At 44.2% G+C, this 19,854-nt stretch overlaps 1 protein-coding gene and 2 pseudogenes across 1 annotated transcript; 2 read left to right on the top strand and 1 right to left on the bottom strand.

Annotated features, from left to right (window-relative positions):
* The first annotated feature begins 5,140 nt into the window (after positions 1 to 5,140).
* On the top strand, positions 5,141 to 7,255 carry LOC112661153 (proline-rich protein 23A-like). Its single transcript, XM_025449036.3, has one exon. It carries the CDS (start codon positions 5,141 to 5,143, stop codon positions 5,870 to 5,872), a length of 732 nt encoding a protein of 243 aa, XP_025304821.3. The 3' UTR covers positions 5,873 to 7,255.
* A 614-nt stretch (positions 7,256 to 7,869) lies between these two features.
* Positions 7,870 to 9,308, bottom strand: LOC112661074 (annexin A7-like; annotated as a pseudogene).
* Positions 9,309 to 17,309: 8,001 nt separating this feature from the next.
* On the top strand, positions 17,310 to 19,381 carry LOC112661164 (proline-rich protein 23A-like; annotated as a pseudogene).
* The last annotated feature ends 473 nt before the right edge of the window (positions 19,382 to 19,854 follow it).

Raw genomic sequence — 19,854 nt, 5'->3', positions numbered from 1 at the left:
AGAAAATGGAACAGAGGGCAATATTTGAAAAGATTCGTAAGAATCTCATGCTCATGGGGCACCTGGCTAGCTCAGTCAGTGAAGCATTTGACTCTTCATCCTGGAGTTGTGAGTCTGGGCCTCATGTTGTGTGTAAAGATTACTTAAAAATAATACCTTTTTTTAAAAAAATGCTCATAACTGATTTTAAAAATCATTTATTTATTCAACACATATTTTTGAGTGTCCACTATACATCTGACAGTGTTCCAAAACTGAGGATATAGCAAAGTGCAAAACTGTTAAAAATTCCTGCAATAATGAGCTTATACTCTGGTAAAGATAATACAGATGGTAAACAAGATAAATAAAATGCACACCATGTTACATACTGATATGCACAAAAGATTAAGGGGAGGTAGAAGGTCAGAGATTACCATTTTAGATGGCATACTCAGGGAAAACCTCAGAGATGGAGCATTTTCTTTTTTTTTTTTTTTTTTGAGATGGAGCATTTTCAATAATGGTCTGAAAGAAGTCAGGAACCGTGCAGATAGATAGGTAGGAGAAAGGCAGTTGCAAAATTTGTGATTATACCTGTCCATTTCTAGGAAAAGCATAGAGGCACAGAGTTGTAACAGAAGGAAAAAGCGGGAGACTGATAGGAAGTACAGTGTGACATAATAGGGGTGAGACATCCAGATCATACAGAGAGAGCTCTGCAGACCCATATAAGAATATTGGCTTTGACTCTCAGTGAAATTGGAGGCATGTGAGCAGAGAAGTAACATGGTCTGCCTTACAGTTTAATAGAACCACACACACACACACACACACACACACACAAAAATAGAACCACACTAGCTCATGTGTGCAGTCTAGGCTGGAAAGAAACAAAGAAAAGATGTAAGGACGGGATACCGGGTTGGCTTAGTCAGTAAAGCATACACTCATGATCTCGTGAGTTCCAGCCCCACACTGGGCATAGAGATTACTAAAAAAATAAAAATTAAAAAAAATAAATTCAAGGAGACCACTTAGGAGGCTCCTACAGTAATTCACTAAAGGGATGAAGGTGGCAGCAGGTAGTGAGGCAGAGGGGAAGAAGGACTATGGCCCAGGATATCCAGATGGAATGGATGTGAAATGTGTAAGAAAGACTCCCAAGGATAATTCCAAGTTTTTGGCTTGAGCAACAGGAAGTAATTGCCACTTACTGTAATGGGGAACATTTTTAAAAGATCCTTCTAGTTTGGGAAATAGGAGGAACTCAAATTTGGACCTGAAATTTGGACTGCCTATCATTAGATTGACATACAGAAAATTAGCAATATACAACCATTTTGACCTACAAAAATAAAAATTGCATATGATTCAACTTAATAGATATCCAGGAGAAAAATGCAGCTGCATACTGTTGGGAAAGACACATGAAGGAGACTCATGTTTGGGGGTCACCAACATACTTAAAGGAAGGCTGTGAAAGTTGACAGGAAAAAAGAAAAGGCCAGAAAGAGGTCCTGGGATGAGAAGCAAACAGCTAAGGAAACTGAGATGAAGCCAGAGACACACTGGGGAAGTGTGAAGTCTTGGATGCCAAGGGGGATAATGTTTAAAAGAAACAGTGATGGTGTAAAGTGTTGCTCCTAACTCAGGATGAGAACTGAAAATTAACCACTGGATTTCATAATGTGGGAATCACTGATGACCTTAATGAGAGTGCTTAGAGATGACTGGCATGGACAGAAGTCTGATTATAGTGGGTTCAAGAGCAAGTGGAAGAAGTAAAATTAAAGAATCCAAGTAGAGTCCACAAATTTGATAGTTTCAGCATATGAGGAAAGAGAAAATTGATGTAGAAATGGAGGAGAGGAGCACTTGGGTGGTTTAGTTGGTTAAGCAACCTACTCTTGATTTCAACACAGGTCATGATCTTAGAGTTGTGAGATCAAGCCCCATGTCCGAGGGCTCCAAGCTCAGTAGGAAATCTGCTCAAGATTCTCTCCCTCTCCCTCTGCCCTTTCTCTCTCTCTCTCTCTCTCTCTCTCTCTCTCTCTCTCATAAATAAATAAATAAATAAATAAATAAATAAATAAATAAATATTGTTTTAAAAAGAAACTGAAGGAGAAAGTCATGTCAGCAGAGTTTTTGTTGAAGATGGAAGACTTTACCTCTCAATTATACATTGAAGATACTGAATTGGTGAAGGTAGTAAAATTTGATGGTGCTGGACAGAGAGGAGGGGATTGGTAAAGCAATGTCCTTGAGGAGGCAAAATGAGAGGAGATGAACTGCACAAATGGAGAAAGTGGGTTTTGCTAGAAGCACAACATATCACTTATGGGAAGAGGACAAAGGGCAAAATATATAATCCCAGTGGAGCTTAATGAATGGCAATTATGAGCATTTTCAAAACTATTTTTTGATTGCTTCTATCATCTCAGTGAAAAAGAAAATGGTGGCCATCTAAGAGAGAAAATAAGGGATGAGGTATCAGGTTTGCAGAGAGAAGCAAGCACACAATGCTCATCTGCAAGACTGAAAAAGTGAATGAAACAGAGCAACACAGATAACAGGGCAGCAATTAGTAGCCTACTTGAGGTTGTTGATCATGAATTTAGAGAAAGATTAGTCAGTGGGGTTGAGTATTTTCTTCCAGCCCTACTTCGCTGCACAAATGCAACCACAGAGTAACAAATGTATTAGTCAGCAAAGCAGGAACCAGGAAAGGGAGATGAAGATATAAACATGATAATTATTTATAATGACTGTCCATGGAATTTAAATTCCAGGTAAAGAGGGAAGTGAGAACCTGATGGTGTCAGTTTCAGTGAAAGGTGGTAGGATCAATGGAATTTTCCAGAAGGGCCAGGAGGACTGATTAAGTTTGTATATTTAAAGGACTAAGCTAGGAAGTTGGGAGGTGGTGCTCTGAGAATACAGTGTTTGAAATTGCAGTTATGGAGAAGTTACAATTTGGAGTAACAGCAAGGTCAAGAGTATGAGTCAATGAGGAAAGAGGACAAAATTGCTGAAGGGAAAGAGAAGTCAGAGGCCAAGATTTGGGGGGGAAGAGAATCCATGAATATATTAAAATCACCACAAATTACAACAGGAGTAGGGTGAGTGAGAATCATAGTGAATCAGGGCTAAGTCTTCAAAGACTATGACAGAGACATTTGCTACACATACATTTGATAAATGATGGGTATACTGTATGTCTTAAAGCCAAATTTTTTAAACAATATTTTGATTGTTTACAGATTGTGGTAATACTATGAAGGCCATAAAGAGAGTGATGAGATAGAATGAACAAAGAAAACCATTTCAAATAAGATGATCATGAATGGCGTTTTTGAGAAGGTGCTATCCAAGTTGGTCTTTGACAAGGAAGGTACCAGCACTGCATAAAACTGAAAGAAATGCTGAAACCCATTTTTTAAATTAAAAAAATGGAAGATAGGAACATTTCAAAGAAGAAGATATAAGAATTGCCAATAACAAAAAAGAAAGAAAAATGGCCGATAAGCATAATGAAAAATGATCCACCTTGATTGACAATCAGAAATGCAGGATGAAAATACATTTTACTACATCAGATTTAAGAGTCTTACAGTAAGAGATGTTTGCAAGGATGTAGTGAATTAAAAACATACTCTGCTCATATAAGTGTAAACTATGAAAAACATTTTGGGAAAAACAATGGGAGAGAAGCATTACCTATTAATTTGAAAAGACACACATAGCACCAATTAGTTATCCATTCCTAGGTATATACACTAAACATGAGTAAAGAGTCCATGATCTAAAACCAGGCAAGTCTGCATTTGATTCCCACATCTAACCCAAACTAGGTATCTAATTTTGGATAACTCAGCTTACTACTCCTAGTGTCGGCTGTTGTGAAAAATGAAAAGATCATTTGTTTTAAATAGGGCAGGAGGAAACTTTTGTAGGTGAGTTATGTTTATGGCATTGATTGTGGTGAGAGTTTCACAGATGTTCATTTCTTCCAAATTCAATTGTATACATTAATATATACGGCTTTACATATGTCCAACATACCTCAATAAAGTGCTGTGTGCTTTTTTTTAAAGAAAATGATCTTTTTTAAACAGTAGAATGGTAGATTTGTCAATCATTGCTCAAGAAAACAATTTAATTATATAGTTTTAAGTTCTATTGATATTATTGATAATTTTATAACCTTAACCCTCAGGAAGAAAGTTCCACAAATATTTTACTTTGGCATTGAAACAGGAGTGTTCCTAAAGAGAAATCAGTATTTTCCATTTACTCCTGAAATGATAGACCAAGCTCTAAAGAAATTTTATGGAGCATTTGGGTAAGTCCATTTTATGGGGGAAGATGGGGGAGGACTGGGGCCCATCTAATGGAGTGGTCTTTTCTCTAAATGGATGAAATCACAGGAAAACAGTAGTCCTAAAGATGAACAAAGTTTGAAGTTCTATTATTGGTATATCTTTTTTTTTTTCTAAAGTTGGGTTCCACAAGTTTTCTGCATCCTAGAGGCCCTCGGAAGTCTTCCCCTCGCCACAGCCTGGGTCACTGAGGGCGCGGGGCGGGGCCTCGGAAGGGGCGGGGCCTCGGAAGGGGCGGAGCCTCGGAAGGGCGGGGCCTCGGAAGGGGCGGGGCCTCGGAAGGGGCGGGGCCTCGGAAGGGGCGGGGCCTCGGAAGGGCGGGGCCTCGGAAGGGGCGGGGCCTCGGAAGGGGCGGGGCCTCGGAAGGGGCGGAGCCTCGGAAGGGCGGGGCCTCGGAAGGGGCGGGGCCTCGGAAGGGCGGGGCCTCGGAAGGGGCGGGGCCTCGGAAGGGCGGGGCCTCGGAAGGGGCGGGGCCTCGGAAGGGGCGGGGCCTCGCGTGACATTTTGCGACTCTGGTTCCGCCGCGTCCTTTGAAATGCCATTGGCTCAGACCCGTCGGTGTGAAGAACCTGCGATTCCAACGCCGCCCGAGGCCAGGCCCTGCACCGCTGCTCGCGCCACCAGCCCCCGGCCCGCGGGCCTCCCGGGAGGCGCCCCCGGAGTCCCGGGCATCGGGCCGCGTCGCCCCGCGCCCCCCGCCGCCTCCCCTGGCGTCCAGACCCGGCACCGCGTGCGGGACCCAGGCCCCGGGAGCGCCGCCCGCAGCGCCGGCCCGGGGATGGGCAGCCGGCCCCGCAGCCCCAGCGCCCACCCCGAGCCCTGCTGGGGACCGCCGCGCGGAGGACCCGGCCCGGCCAAGCGCCGCCGCACCCCGGAGCCCGAGGGCCCGCAAGGCATGGAGGGGCCCCCGGCCGCCGGCGCGCTCGCCTCCGTGGTGGTCCTGGCCGCCGGCTCTGCCCTGCAGCTGCTCCTGGACGACGTCGACCTGGTGCTCGAGCCCGAGCCCACGTCGGTCCTGCAGGTGTCCCTCGGGGGCCTCACCCTGCTGCTGGTCCCCGAGGCCCTCCTGCGCGCGGGGGGCCAGGGCCACCCGCCTGCCGGCCCGGAGCAGGGCGCCGTCCCGAGCGCGCCCGGGCACCAAGCCGCCGGCCCGCACGAGGCCCTCTGCGCGTCTGTCCCGGACGTGGCCGCCCAGGAGGAGGCCTGTGCGGAGGACGCCGACCCCGAGCTCCCGCCGCCGCGGGCGGGCCCCACGGCCGGCTGGGCGCCTGAGCTGCGGGCCTGCGCTGGGGGGGTGGCCGGGCCGCGCCCGCGCCCGCGGGCCCCCGGCCCTGGTCCAAAGAGGCTCTCTCCTCTCCGCTACTTCGACCTGGACCCCCACCTCCTGGAGCCCTTCCCCGGCTCGCCACTCCAGCCTCTGCCGCCCTCTCCGAGTCCGGGTCCCCACGTGCGCCCCCAGCGCCCTCCAGGACCCTCCCCCAAGGCCCGGAGACGCCTGTTCCAGGAATGAACGGCTCCCGCAGCCTCTTGCCACCCAGCGAGCACCTTCCAGCATACGCACAATTCTGGCAAACCCGCAGGAGGCCCAATGGGATTCCCAGCATCCTTTACACCGAATTTTCTACAGCCTGGAAACTGCACCTCATGTGCAAGCAATTCCTTTCTCCCTGCAGACTGGCTATAGTAGCAAATGAAGATGTCAGAAAGATAAAACAGATTCTAGATCTCATCTGTGAATTCGAAAATCTGCCCAGAGATGCCAATGTGTTTTCAGAAGTCTGGGCTTCTTTACAAGAAAGGCCCTTCCGTTCCCCTCGTTTGACATCAGTCATCTTCTCTTTCTCCAGCACTATACACCGTTGCTCTCCTGGTTCTCTCCAAGAAATCACTGGATTTCTCATGATATGAGTTTCTTGTATATTTTCCCATGAATTAATAAGGACTCTAAGGTGTTTCTCTTTCTTGGTGTTTCCAGCTGCTCTTCTGGGAAACCGCAAAATAGTCTGATGGTTACCGTAGGTAATAGTAAAATGTTTGTTCATAGCTACATTTTACATGCCTGAAATTCTCTTCCAATCCGTTTCCTTTTCACTATGAGTACCTTGGATTTTATCAGATATTTTCAGCATGCATTGAAATAGGTATTTCTTTTTTAAATCTGTTCATCGGTGGTTACTAAATGTAATGTAAAATGTTTGCGTTCCCGCTATTCCACATTGTTTTAGACATTTCAAATTCCACCCTGAGGTGTTTTTTTTTTTCTTATGTAAATAAAACCTGTAATTTTTTTGAATTTAATTTATTACCATATTTGCTTCACATTTTTGTAAAAGAAATAAACTACCACTGGTAAAGCTGAAGTCAACAAAATGATTTCATTTTTGAAGAACAATACTATTTAGATTTCCCAACATACTTTCTCCACTCTTCTGTACCTTTTAATTCTCATATTACACTCTCAAGTCTAGCCTCAGTTTTCTTCTTGCTGAAGAATATCCTTTAACAGTTCTTTCCACTAGATCCTATTTTGGTAAACTATCTTGGTCTTGTAAATCTGAACATGTCTTTGTATGGTAAACTCTCTTAGTCTTGTATGTCTGAAAATGTTTTATTATGCATTCATTCTTACTTCTAAAAATGATACTTAACTACTTTGAATATATTGGTTTACTATTCTGCCCATTTTTGTGGCTGTTACAGGCACAAAGTCTTCTGCCAATCCAGTTGTTATTTCTTATATAGGTGGCTTGGCTGTTCATTATAGCATTTTTAATGTTTCTTTTCCTTTGGTATTCTACAGTTTTACTGTAACATCTGTAGGGTAGAAACTATTTTTATTTGGCCTGATGAAATTTGATTAACTATCAATGTGGGAAATTTTCTCTTGCCTGAAATCTGACAAAATTTTATGCTTTATCTTTTGAAATATCTCATGCATCCCATGTCTGGAAATCTAGTCAGATACATAATGGCACTGCTCAGTCAATCTCCCATGAATCCCAACATCTTTTTTTTTTTTTTTTTAGATATTTAGTTACTTATGTAATCTCTATGCCCAATGTGGGGCTTGATCTCACAAGTCTGAGGTTATGACCTAAGCCCAAACCAAGAGTCAGACATTCAACCAACTGAACCACCAGGCACCCCTACCTTCTTTCTGTTTCAACAGTTCCCCACTTAGTATTATAAACTTCTGGTTTTGTTTCATAGATGGTATTCCATCTTTTATACTTTGAAATTTTTTAACATCAGTTAAAACTCTATTACTTCAATCCCTTATTTGCTCTTAATCACATTAGAGTGCCTTGGGTGCCTTGGGTGATTTTCATTGGTAAGCATATTTTTTCTTTTATTCAGCTTTTATTACACAATTAGAGACTGTTGTGATTTTTATTCAATTTGGGATCCTGATTAGAATAAGAACAGTGAGAATTATGACTTATAAACATTACATTATTACTATATCACTGTGATATGGCTTCACACTGATTGTATATAGAGAAAAAAATAAGAATTAAGGCAATAACCACATGTGCAAACCAAGCACAATACCCTGACACAGTCCTTAGTAAAAAGCTCTTTTGGTTAGGTGATGGTTGATATTGCTGCATGCAGGTCAGTCATTGAAGCATATGCTTCATTTATTTAAAAAATCTCTCCTACTGGCCCATGATAGCCAGAAGAAGCTTTCTGTAATCTCCACTTGTGTCACTTGAACTCATTGTGCCCAGTGTCTTCTGATACATCTGACTGAACACCTGTTTTATTTGTACAAGATCAATCTCACTTCAAGTGACCATAATCCTGACCAGGGTGGAGTCATCTGTGCCAGCACCTTTCATAGAATAGTAGAACCTCTCAGCAAAGAAGGCTCAAGACACATTGCAAGATAGTCTTTAAATCACTTTCAACATTTCCAGAAAATTCACGGGCAACACTACTTAGCAAATCTTGATTAGCCACCCTGGAATAAGCCTCCACAGTAGCTTTCAGCTGAGGAAAGCTTCTTGCGGCAAGAATCATGTTAAAGCAAGATTCATCTGTCCCAAGTCTCCCCTCACCAGCTTGACAGAGATGTTGAGCATCTTCCTGATCCACTGGTGGTTAAGATTCTGGTTCTCACCACAATTTCCCTGGCACATGGATACAAGTAAACGTTCAAAATGCCCTGATGTGTCTGACCTAATGTCCTTTTCAAGGTTTTGTCCAAATTCTGATTGATAACATCTGACAATCTCTCGGATTTTCTGATTTGTTCTTGTGCACAAAATTGCAATCAATACACGTTCCTGAGTTCCTGCTCCCTTCATTGCATTCTGTAAACTCCAGCCATCATAATATGTAGATGGCATGAATAGAGCAAGGATCAGTTCTTCCATATTTCCACTTAACTCTGATTTGAGGTCTTTGATTAAATCCTTGCCATAAATGGTCTTCAAAGCTGCTTTAATTTTTTTGCCTCTGATCATTGGAACGGTTGACCACAACGTCCACAATTGCCTGTTCGTCTGTCCCAAAACCCTTCATTGCTTTCCAAAGAATTTCTGCATTTCTCATGGCGTCAAAGTTGGCAGCTGGTCGGATCGTTCCTTGGGTTTCCTGAGTCGTTGCGGCAGGCTGACTTGGGTAAGGAGCTTGTCCTCCAGGATACTGAGATGGCATCTGTCCTCCAGGAAAGCCACCAGGTAGTTGGACCTGTGTTGGGCCACCACAGTAAGACTGTGAAGGTGGCTGTGGAGCACCAGAAAAGGCTGCTCCAACTGGTGGGGCTCCAACCCTTGGCCTGGAGGAACTCCAGGATAGAATTGAGCTCCCCCTGGTGGTGGGGCACCAGGATAGCCTCCGGGGGCTGGATAACCTCCAGGGACAGGATAGCCCCCAGCTCCCACGTAGCCACTACTTGGGGGTGGTGAGTAGGCACCTCTTCCCATTGGAGGAAAGCCACTAGGATAAGGATACAGACCCGAAGTGGGGAAAGAGGACTCCTGACCTGCAGGAGGATGTCCAGGGAAAGGTGGGTAGCCTGTTGGGGCTAGTCTGGGCATGGCATTCTGGCCCTGGGGAACAGCGTCACGGCCTAACCCTGGTCGCCAGCAAGATCGGTAAGCACATTTTGAGTGGGAATTCATCTTCTGCATCCCATGGTTAAAATTTTTAGTTTCCACTTCCTCAGAACCAAGGATCTTGAAACTCTTGTAATTTGTTTCCCTGGAAAACCACAGGCCTAACCCCCCAAATAATCACACAGTGGCCATTCCCAGTTTCAATTTGTCTTTCTCTGATCAGCTACAGGCACAGGGCATCCATTTTCAGCACTATGTGAACCTAATAGTCCAAAATGTCTTCAAAAAACCACTCCTGAAACTTGTGGATAAAAATTATTTTAATATTTTTAAGGAATATCATAACTTATAAAAATGTAAGAGAAATCCTCAAGGCAAAAATAGATAACATATCACAAATCCAGAGAGGAAAGTGGGTACTCAAATAAGGCAGTACATAGGAGTATCTAACATTCTTTGGTGACCTAAAGCTTTGGTTTTAATGGCCTTTTTATAAAAGAGAGAAAATAAAATTCAGTCACATAGCCCTGAAAAAAATTCCAGGCTTCCAGAAAGTGATATCTCCAATATGTAATCTAATAAGCAAAAGAGGAAAAAAAATACAAAAGTAGATGGGACTTAAATGTATCTGTCTCAGCCTTAACTCCAGGTAGAATGAAACACAATCTGCTAGGGGTGGAGAGATCTGAAAGTTTAGTTTAAAATGCTCTCTGGTAAATGGCGAACCTGACAAAAGTAAAACAAGTGTTCTCCAATGGGAATACACCTTATAATCAGGGTTAAGTATCTTCTCAGAGATAACCTTCCAGTGATTCTGAACTCACAATCCAAAATCAAAGAATAAGAGTGCCTGGATGCCGGTCTGGTTAAGCTTCTGACTCTTGATTTCTGCTCAGGCCTTTCTTTTTTTTCTTTTTTTCAAACATTGTATTTATTTATTCATGAGAGAGAGAGAGAGAGAGAGAGAGAGAGAGGCAGAGACACAGGCAGAGGGAGAAGCAGACTCCATACAGGGAGCCCAATTTGGGACTCGATCCCAGGACTCCAGGATCACGCCCTGGGCCAAAGGCAGGCGCTAAACCACTGAGCAACCCAGGGATCCCCCTTTTTTTTACCTTCAAATGGCTGTTGAATTTATTTGCTTGATCAATAATGGTCCTGGCAAAAATTAGTTAGCCAATGCTAAGACAACTGTAATGAAATACTAATTTTAAAAATCCATGACACCTTGATAGATTTCAGAGTTCGCATAAACAGAAAAGAAATCTTCAATATTGCCAGCAAATGTGAAATGAATGTAATAGGACTGACAGGACAGCAAGGCGGCTTTTATAAATTTATATTTGACACATGACCATATTTTCAGTCACCATAAAATAGTATGCTGACTTCTATAACAAAGATTTTTTTCGTACAAAAATCAAAGAATGGCCAACAAGTCACAACAGTACAATAGGTAGAAAATAAAAAACCGCATCAAACAGGTGCTGAAAATAAATAGTAATTAGGAGAGGACAGAGCCCTCATGGGAGGGGGGTTGTTTCCATCACCTTGGGTGTGCTGTGAGAGCTGACCTACCTCATGGGTGCCATTTATTCAGACAGAGCATCTTTAACTGAACAGAGGTGCCTGAGAGCTGACCTCCAGATGCCTCAATCACCAGAGAGGTTGCAGAAGCAAGAAAACGGGGTTGGGGATCATAGCTATCATTTAAAGGAAAAATGTTTTTCTATTGCTGAATCTTGTCAGTTGGAGTCCATCAGCAGTTTCACTGAGATGATACAGGTAATTGAAAACTTTCGTTTAAGAGAATATACGGCTTATTCAGGCGAAGAGACTTTTACATTCTAGCCCAAGCAATTAATTTAAGTCATTCTGTGTTTAATGATCTCAGGGTAGGTAGATCAAGCCCTGTGACTGGCTCCATGCTCAATGGGGAGTCTGAGAGTCTCTCTCCCTCTCCTTCTGCCCCTCTCCATGTTCATGCACACAGTCTCTCTCTCTCTCTCTCTCTAAAATAAATCAATAAATAAAGAAATCAAGGAACAAGAGGCTGCTGGGAAGATGGTGGAGTAGGAGGACCCCGGGCTCATCTCATGGGGCATGGCCACCTATGGAACATCCACATTGGCATAAATAACCCAGAAAGTGACCCGAAGACTGGTAGAACAGACTCTCCACAGCCACAGGTAGACAAAAGGCCACAGCGAAGTGGATCCACACTCTCTGATATGTTCTTGGCCAGATCCCATCAAAGTAATGCCACAGCCGGGCAGTGTGCAAGCCGCCCAGGCAAGGGCTGATACCACCCCAAAGCGAGTCTTGCTCTAGGGAGAGGGGAAGATAACCACACACCAGTCTGACTGCGACACCAGCAGTGGGCTGGGGGCAGGCAGCTGGTCTGACTGCCAGCCCCAGCCACCAATAAAAGCTTCACAGGGGACAACACAGGGAAAGTGCCTTGCAGTTTGGTGATATAGTGCATCTCTGGCAAACACCTGGTCTGACTCGACACAAGCCCAAGGCAGACCCAGACTGGCTAACAGCACAGGCATGAGACTCTGCCCACAATAGGCAGTGAGCCACCATAGCCTGGACTGAAGGCAAACACAGCTCAGCCCCAACAGTAGGACACCCTCGTAGCAACACACATAGGAGACGCCCCTGTAGCATCATTTTCTGGTAAAAAGGAGACATTGCACTGGGGGCACTATAGGATCTCTTCTTCATAAAGTCACTACCTTCGTGTGCAGGAGATATAGCTCACTTTCCTAACACATAGAAACAGGCACAGCAATAGACAAAATCAGGAGACATAGGAATATGTCCCAAATGAAGGAATGGAACAAAATCATAGCAAGAGACCTATGCAAAATGGAGATAAGTAGTACGTCTGATAGTGAATTTAAAGTAATACTCATAAAGATACTTGCTAGAATTGAGAAAGGAGTGCAGGACTTCCATGAGACCCTCCACAAAGAGATAGACAACCTAAAAAAGGACCAATTACAGATAATGAACTCACTAAATGAAATTAAAAATAGACCACCTGGAATAAATAGCAAACAAGAGGAAGTAGAAGAACAGATCAGCAACCTGAAGGACAGAGTAATGGAAAGTAATCAAGCTCAGCAGATGAGAGAGAAAAAAAACATGCAAAATGAGAATAGACTCAGGGAACTCAGTAACACTGTCAAGCATAGTAACAGTCGCACAATAAGGATCCCAGAAAGAGAAGAGGGAGAAAAGGGGGCAGATATACTTGAAGAAATAATAGCTGAAAACTTCCTGAATCTGGGAAGGAAAGAGAAATCTAGATCCAGGAGGCACAGAGAGCCCCCCAAAAAAATCAACCCAAAGAAGAACTAAGACACAAAGTAAGTAAGATGGCCAAAACTAGTGATAAAGAATTTTAAAAGTAGCAAGAGAAAGGAAAGCAGTTACCTGCAAGGAAAACCCCATAAGGCTATAAGTGGATTTTTCTACAGAAACTTTGCAGGCCAGAAGAGAACGGCACGATATATTAAAAATGTTAAAAGGAAAAAATCTGCAGCCAAGAATACTCCCAGAAAGGCTTTCATTCAGAATAGGAGGAAAGATAGAGTTTCCCAGAAAAACAAAAGCTAAAGAAAGTCATATAAAATTTTTAAATTTTTTTTTAAAAAGGGGGGGAATCCCTGGGTGGTGCAGCGGTTTGGTGCCTGCCTTTGGCCCAGGGCGCGATCCTGGAGACCCAGGATTGAATCCCACATCGGGCTCCCGGTGCATGGAGCCTGCTTCTCCCTCTGCCTATGTCTCTGCCTCTCTCTCTCTCTCTCTCTCTCTCTCTCTGTGACTATCATAAATAAATAAAAATTTAAAAAAATTTAAAGAAAGTCATGACCAGGAGCAAAACCAGCCACGTCCCTGTCACACATGATGCCATCAGCCTGTGGGTCCCAAATCCGTAGTCCAGCTGCCCTCCTGCCAAGTCAGCACCTACTGCCAGCCACCTGCTCAATGCCAACATACCTTCACCCTAGATTGACAAGGACTCAAACTAACACCCTTCTCCTCAAATTCCAGCTCTTGTACTAAAGTCTGTGCACAAAAGTGGGCATAATTATAACAGCAGAATGAAGCAACCCAAATAGTAACACTAATTCTCTGGAATATACATAATGGATAAAAGGAGTGTCCTAGGCTGAGAACATCTCCAACAAACACATCAAGGAACAATACGTACAGCATGACTCTGGTTACTAAAAGAAACAAATCCGGGAAAAATAAAACAAGACAAAATCAGAGAAGGAATGATGCTTGGGTGGCTCAGTGGTTGAACAACTGCTTTTGGTTCAGGGTGTGATCCCTGGGTCCTGGGATCAAGTCTCGTATTAGGGTCCCCCCAGGGAGCCTACTTCTCCCTCTGCCTATGTCTCTGCCTCTCTCTGTATATCTCTCATGAATAAATAAATAAAATCTTTTTATAAAATCAGAGAAAGAGACAAACCATAAGAGACTCCTGAAAATGGGAAACAAACTGAGGGTCCCTGGAGGGGACAGGGTAGGGGGATGGGGTAGCTAGGTGATGTGCATTAAGGAGGGTACATGATGTAATGAGCACTGGGTATTATATAAGACTGATGAATCACTGACCTCTACCTCTGAAACTAATAATACATCATATGTTAACTAAATGAATTTAAATTTTAAAAAAGATACAACCTCCCCCAAATCAAAGAACATATAAGCAAACAACCCACCATAAGTGAGAATAGATGACATCCAAAACAAGAAAAAGGAGAATCAGTTCTTCAAATCATAGAGGTTGATGAATTATCATATATAAAAATATTTCCTTAAAGAGTTTATTTGACAGAGAAAGAGCAAGAGGACAAGCAGGGGGAACAGAGAGGGAGAGGAAGGAGAAGGCTTCCCACTGAGCAGGAAGCCAGATGTAGGGCTCAATCCCAGGACCCTGGGATCATGACCTGAGCCAAAGGTATATGACTCAGTTGGTTAACTGAGCCATCAGGCACCCCTAAAAGTATTTTTAAATAAATTTAATTTGACTACGGACACAAAAAGGGGCAACATAAATGTAACCAAGAAAAAATATCCAAAAATACGGCAGCTTTAAACAAGAACTAAAGAAAACTTCTAAGGACTGAATATATAAACATGGAAGTAAAAAAAAATACAATAAATGGGTTAAACAACAATGTAGATAGAATTGAAAATGGAAATACTGGACTAGATAAATCATCCATAAAACTAAGGATGGTAAAAACATAAAATAGAAAAGAGAGACAAAGAAACATTATCAGAAAGAGAGCAATTTTACACGACCTTTGGTGATAGAATTGAGAGAATAAGGAAGTAGCATTATTCACAGAAATAACTTTTTTTATTTTTTATTTTTTTTAATAAATTAATTTTTTATAGGTGTTCAATTTACCAACATACAGAATAACACCCAGTGCTCATCCCGTCAAGTGTCCCCCTCAGTGCCCGTCACCCACTCACCCCCACCCCCCGCCCTCCTCCCCTTCCACCACCCCTAGTTCGTTTCCCAGAGTTATGAGTCTTTATATTCTCACAGAAATAATTAATGCGAATTCTCCAGATGTGATGATAGAGAAAATCATTCATTCTTTCATTCATTCAACAAATGTATATTAAGTACCAGCTATGTACTAGGCACTCTTCCAAACTCTGAGACTACAGCTAAGGATAAAACAGTTAAAAGTCACTGCCTTCATGGAGTACAATAATTCACACAGGAAATAATGCTGCCTTACATTAAAGTAGTCATAAGAGGAGTGGTATGAAGCAACATGTAGTTGGAAATATTTTGAACATAGAGAAAACTGGATTTCTTTTTTTTTTTTTTTAAGATTTTATTTATTCAAGGGAGAGAGAGAGGGCATCTGAGCAGAGGAAGGGCAGAGAAAGAGAGAGAATCTTAAGTAGGCTCCATGACCAGCGCAGAGCCTGACTCGGGACTGAATCTCATGACCCTGAGATCATATCCTAGGCCAAAACCAAGAGTCAGATACTCAATCAAACTGAGCAACCCAGGCAACTGAGCAACCCAGGCACCCAGAGAAAATTGGACTTTCTTAAAGCGAAAGGTGGGACAAAGTCAAGGATAACACAAAGGAAAACTTGAGGGTTTGGGGCCTCAGTATAAAAGGGATAGAATTGTTATCTTCTAAGATTTGGAAAGACCTTGAGGGGAACAGATATAGAAAAAATAAGATCTATTCAATTTTGAACATGTGTTGTGTGAAGTGCCTGTTACATAACCAAGTGGAGATATTGAAGAGGATGTGAAATAGAGGAGTCTGGATTGCATGGGAGTGGAACAGGATGGAGATAATACCCGTGTTTTGGAAGAACATCTAAAGGGTGTTTTGAAATCACCAAGAATTATGAGAGCATCAATATGGGAGGAGTGACAAAAAGCCAAGAGTAAAAAATATTTAAGGAGAGAAGGAGACGAGCCCTGGAGCTGGGAGAGTAGAGAACTACACTAAGAGAGATTAGAGGCTGGTTACACTCTGATGACATGAAACTCAGGAAGGATGGATAAATGGTTTGGAAGCATCAATGAGGAGCAAGGAGAACATACACCACACCTCTAGCCATGTGTACGAAGAGTGTGAGAGAAAACACAGGCTCCACTCCAAAAGCCTCCAGGGAAATCATACTATTTAGAAGAAGGAGGTTTCAATTATAGCAGAAAGGTAAAGAGACTATCAGGGAAGTTCTAGATTTTTGGCTGTGGTTAATTATGAGCTCCAGAAGGCAAAATTTAAAAATGAAGGAGATGTAGAGGGCTAGGAGGCAGTGAGAAAATACCATATACTGAGTGTCTGAAGATTGTAATCTGGGATACGAGGGATGAACGGATTCTTACCATGAGCAAAAGTAAAAGGCATAATGGGATTAGTCTTCATGCTCCGATGGCAGATGGCAATAGCAAGACTTTCAGCACTGAAGACAGGAAAAAAGAAGCATTTCCAAGAATATACATAGTTCTAGATATAATTCAGTAGCCTTATTCAGGAAGCACAATAACTTTCAAGATTGATAAACTGTAAAAATACATGTTTAGACGGATTATTGTAAGCCCACAAATTCAAAGAGAATATTTTTGTACACAGAAAGAAAAAGCAACTACAATGAAGACAATCAGACAACTCGCTTTTCAAAACCAACAGTGGAAGCCGGTACACATAACAGCAGCAGAGTATTATTACTAGACAACAATTTTTTGACCTGGGATTTTTCACTTAATGAAACTATCTTTCAAAAATAAGCATAAACAAAGATTTTGTAGACCAATAACCCTTATTAAGAAGATATAGCAATTTAATTAGTACTGTATTAATTGTTATGTACTAAATGTATCAAATGTAAAGTATTGATTAAAAGCCTTAATGGTGTGAAATTGCCTCAGGTTAGACAATTAAATCAATGCAACAGAATAGAAAAATCAAACCACAAGAACAGGTAGGATGGCTCATTTAGTTGAAGGCCCCAAAAGACTAAGAGCTCTTTTTCTTCATTTCCTTAAAAAACCTGCTACTGCGCTACGCTGGACGTAATCGCCTCTGGCGAGGAGGCGGGGCTTCCGTTGGGACCGCCCCCTCCCGTCACCTGATTTCTATTCCTAACCCCGCGCGCTCAGGTCGGTGGGAGGGTCACAGAGCCTAAAGCCTGGAGACCGCGGCTGCGCCCCCAGCCCCCGGCCCGCGGGCCTCCCGGGAGGCGCCCCCCCGAGTCCCGGGCATCGGGCCGCGTCGCCCCGCGCCCCCCGCCGCCTCCCCTGGCGTCCAGACCCGGCACCGCGTGCGGGACCCAGGCCCCGGGAGCGCCGCCCGCAGCGCCGGCCCGGGGATGGGCAGCCGGCCCCGCAGCCCCAGCGCCCACCCCGAGCCCTGCTGGGGACCGCCGCGCGGAGGACCCGGCCCGGCCAAGCGCCGCCGCACCCCGGAGCCCGAGGGCCCGCAAGGCATGGAGGGGCCCCCGGCCGCCGGCGCGCTCGCCTCCGTGGTGGTCCTGGCCGCCGGCTCTGCCCTGCAGCTGCTCCTGGACGACGTCGACCTGGTGCTCGAGCCCGAGCCCACGTCGGTCCTGCAGGTGTCCCTCGGGGGCCTCACCCTGCTGCTGGTCCCCGAGGCCCTCCTGCGCGCGGGGGGCCAGGGCCACCCGCCTGCCGGCCCGGAGCAGGGCGCCGTCCCGAGCGCGCCCGGGCACCAAGCCGCCGGCCCGCACGAGGCCCTCTGCGCGTCTGTCCCGGACGTGGCCGCCCAGGAGGAGGCCTGTGCGGAGGACGCCGACCCCGAGCTCCCGCCGCCGCGGGCGGGCCCCACGGCCGGCTGGGCGCCTGAGCTGCGGGCCTGCGCTGGGGGGGTGGCCGGGCCGCGCCTGCGCGCCCGCGGGCCCCCGGCCCTGGTCCAAAGAGGCTCTCTCCTCTCCGCTACTTCGACCTGGACCCCCACCTCCTGGAGCCCTTCCCCGGCTCGCCACTCCAGCCTCTGCCGCCCTCTCCGAGTCCGGGTCCCCACGTGCGCCCCCAGCGCCCTCCAGGACCCTCCCCCAAGGCCCGGAGACGCCTGTTCCAGGAATGAACGGCTCCCGCAGCCTCTCAGCAGCGGGCTTCAGGCACTAGTGATCCTCGGTGACGCACTGTGAGCACATTCCGCCCCTCAAACATGAAGCACCTTCGTGGTAGACAGTGGGCAGCTACGGTTTTTGTTTTTGTTAGTTTTTGTTTTGTTTCTTTAGCTAAAATGCCTTGACTGGTAGCAGGCAAGGATGGATAGATAGATAGATAGATAGATAGATAGATAGATAGATGATAGATAGATGATAGATTCCTTCTGGTAAGGGCCTTTAGTTTAGCACGGAGAGTAGATCCCATATAGCCAAGGATGAATTTTTAGATCCCTTGCCTGTGTTGGCTGCATGAGCTGTTTCTTCCACCTCTACCATCTTCAGCCAACCCTATTCTTATTTCACCCCTACACTTGCTTCAAATTCATGTCATTTTTAATTTATTTATTCATGAGAGACACAGAGAGAGAGAGGCAGAGACACAGGCAGAGGGAGAAGCAGGCTCCTTGCAGGGAGCCCAATGCGGGACTGGGCTGAAGGCTGTGTTAAACCGCTGAGCCACCCGGGCTGCCCCATATCCCCCTTTTTTTTTATCACCTCCTAATGCATCTGTCCTTCCTCTCCATTTCACATTGTTTTTCCTTCCCTTTGTGATGATTTGCCTGTATGAATTCCTCAATGTCCTTGGCGGTGTTTCTGATCACCAATCTTTTTTTTTTTTTTTTTGAAGCATGCACAATATTTATTAAGAAGAGCTTTGTGAAAAAGAGGCCAAATAAAAGCAGAAAGAGAGAGCTACCTTGAAGTGCTGCAGATCTAGAGACAGCGTCAACAACCTCTTCGGAAGTTCTGGAGTTAGAATGGTCACAGTTGTCTCAGGAAAGGCTAAAATAGCCCAATTCCCTGATCAATCAGCCATTGGGTGTGAGGAACCAGGGAAGAATCATAGCCCAAGGCAAGGCCACTTTCTTCAGCTGAGACACTTTCCAAAGGGATGACAACTGAAAGCTGTCTGTCTGTCCATAGCATTCCTAGCACTTATGGAAACAATTCTCATTGAAGAGGAATCTGGGTGGCGCATCACACTGCCCACTACAACATCATATATCGATCCTGTTTATCATAATAGCCATCTCCATTTATTCTGATCTTTAATTATAATTAAAGATTAAATTACTGACTAGCAGTAAAGAAATTATAATTTTCTTCATATAGGTCTTGAATATTTGGATAAAGACTGATCACCATTTTTTTCTCTTTCTTTTTGCTTTCCAAAATCCTTTCCCTGAACCTGGTCAACCAAGATAAATGTGTACTTAATAAATAAATGAATAAATAGCACACAAATGTAATGCATTGGGTTTTTGGAAAATATTTCTAAAATTAGAATGTAAAAAACCAGTGAAAATAATATTTAATAAAAAGAGGAAAGGAGAAGTTATGACATTGTTTCATTACAGAAGCAGACTGTACAATGGCATGTTCTCCTATAGTTTAACAATCAAATGGGTAGATCTTTCAAGTTTTTATTTAAATTACAGTTAGTTAACATATAGGATAATATTGGTTTAAGGTGTACAATATTGTGATTCAGCACTTCCATACATCACCTGGTGTTTACAAGTGCCCTCCTTAATCCCCATCACCAGTTAACCCATCCCCCCCCACCCATCTCTCCTCTGGTAACCATCAGCTTATTGGCTATAGTTAAGAGTGTTTCTTCGTTTGCCTCTCTTTTTTCCCTTTGCTCTTGTTTTGTTTCTTAAATTCCACATATGAATGAAATCATATGGTATTTGTCTTTCTCTGACTTATTTCACTTAGC

The sequence above is a fragment of the Canis lupus genome, chromosome 23, assembly GCF_003254725.2.
Source record: "Canis lupus dingo isolate Sandy chromosome 23, ASM325472v2, whole genome shotgun sequence".
NCBI classification, from domain to species: domain Eukaryota; kingdom Metazoa; phylum Chordata; class Mammalia; order Carnivora; family Canidae; genus Canis; species Canis lupus.
The sequence above is the reverse complement of the archived record's forward strand: the minus strand, read 5'-3'. Positions and strand labels throughout refer to the sequence as shown.

What these genes read in the sequence shown, in the direction of transcription:
- LOC112661153 (XM_025449036.3), top strand. Translation starts at nt 5,141, where the DNA reads ATGGGCAGCCGGCCCCGCAGCCCCAGCGCCCACCCCGAGCCCTGCTGG.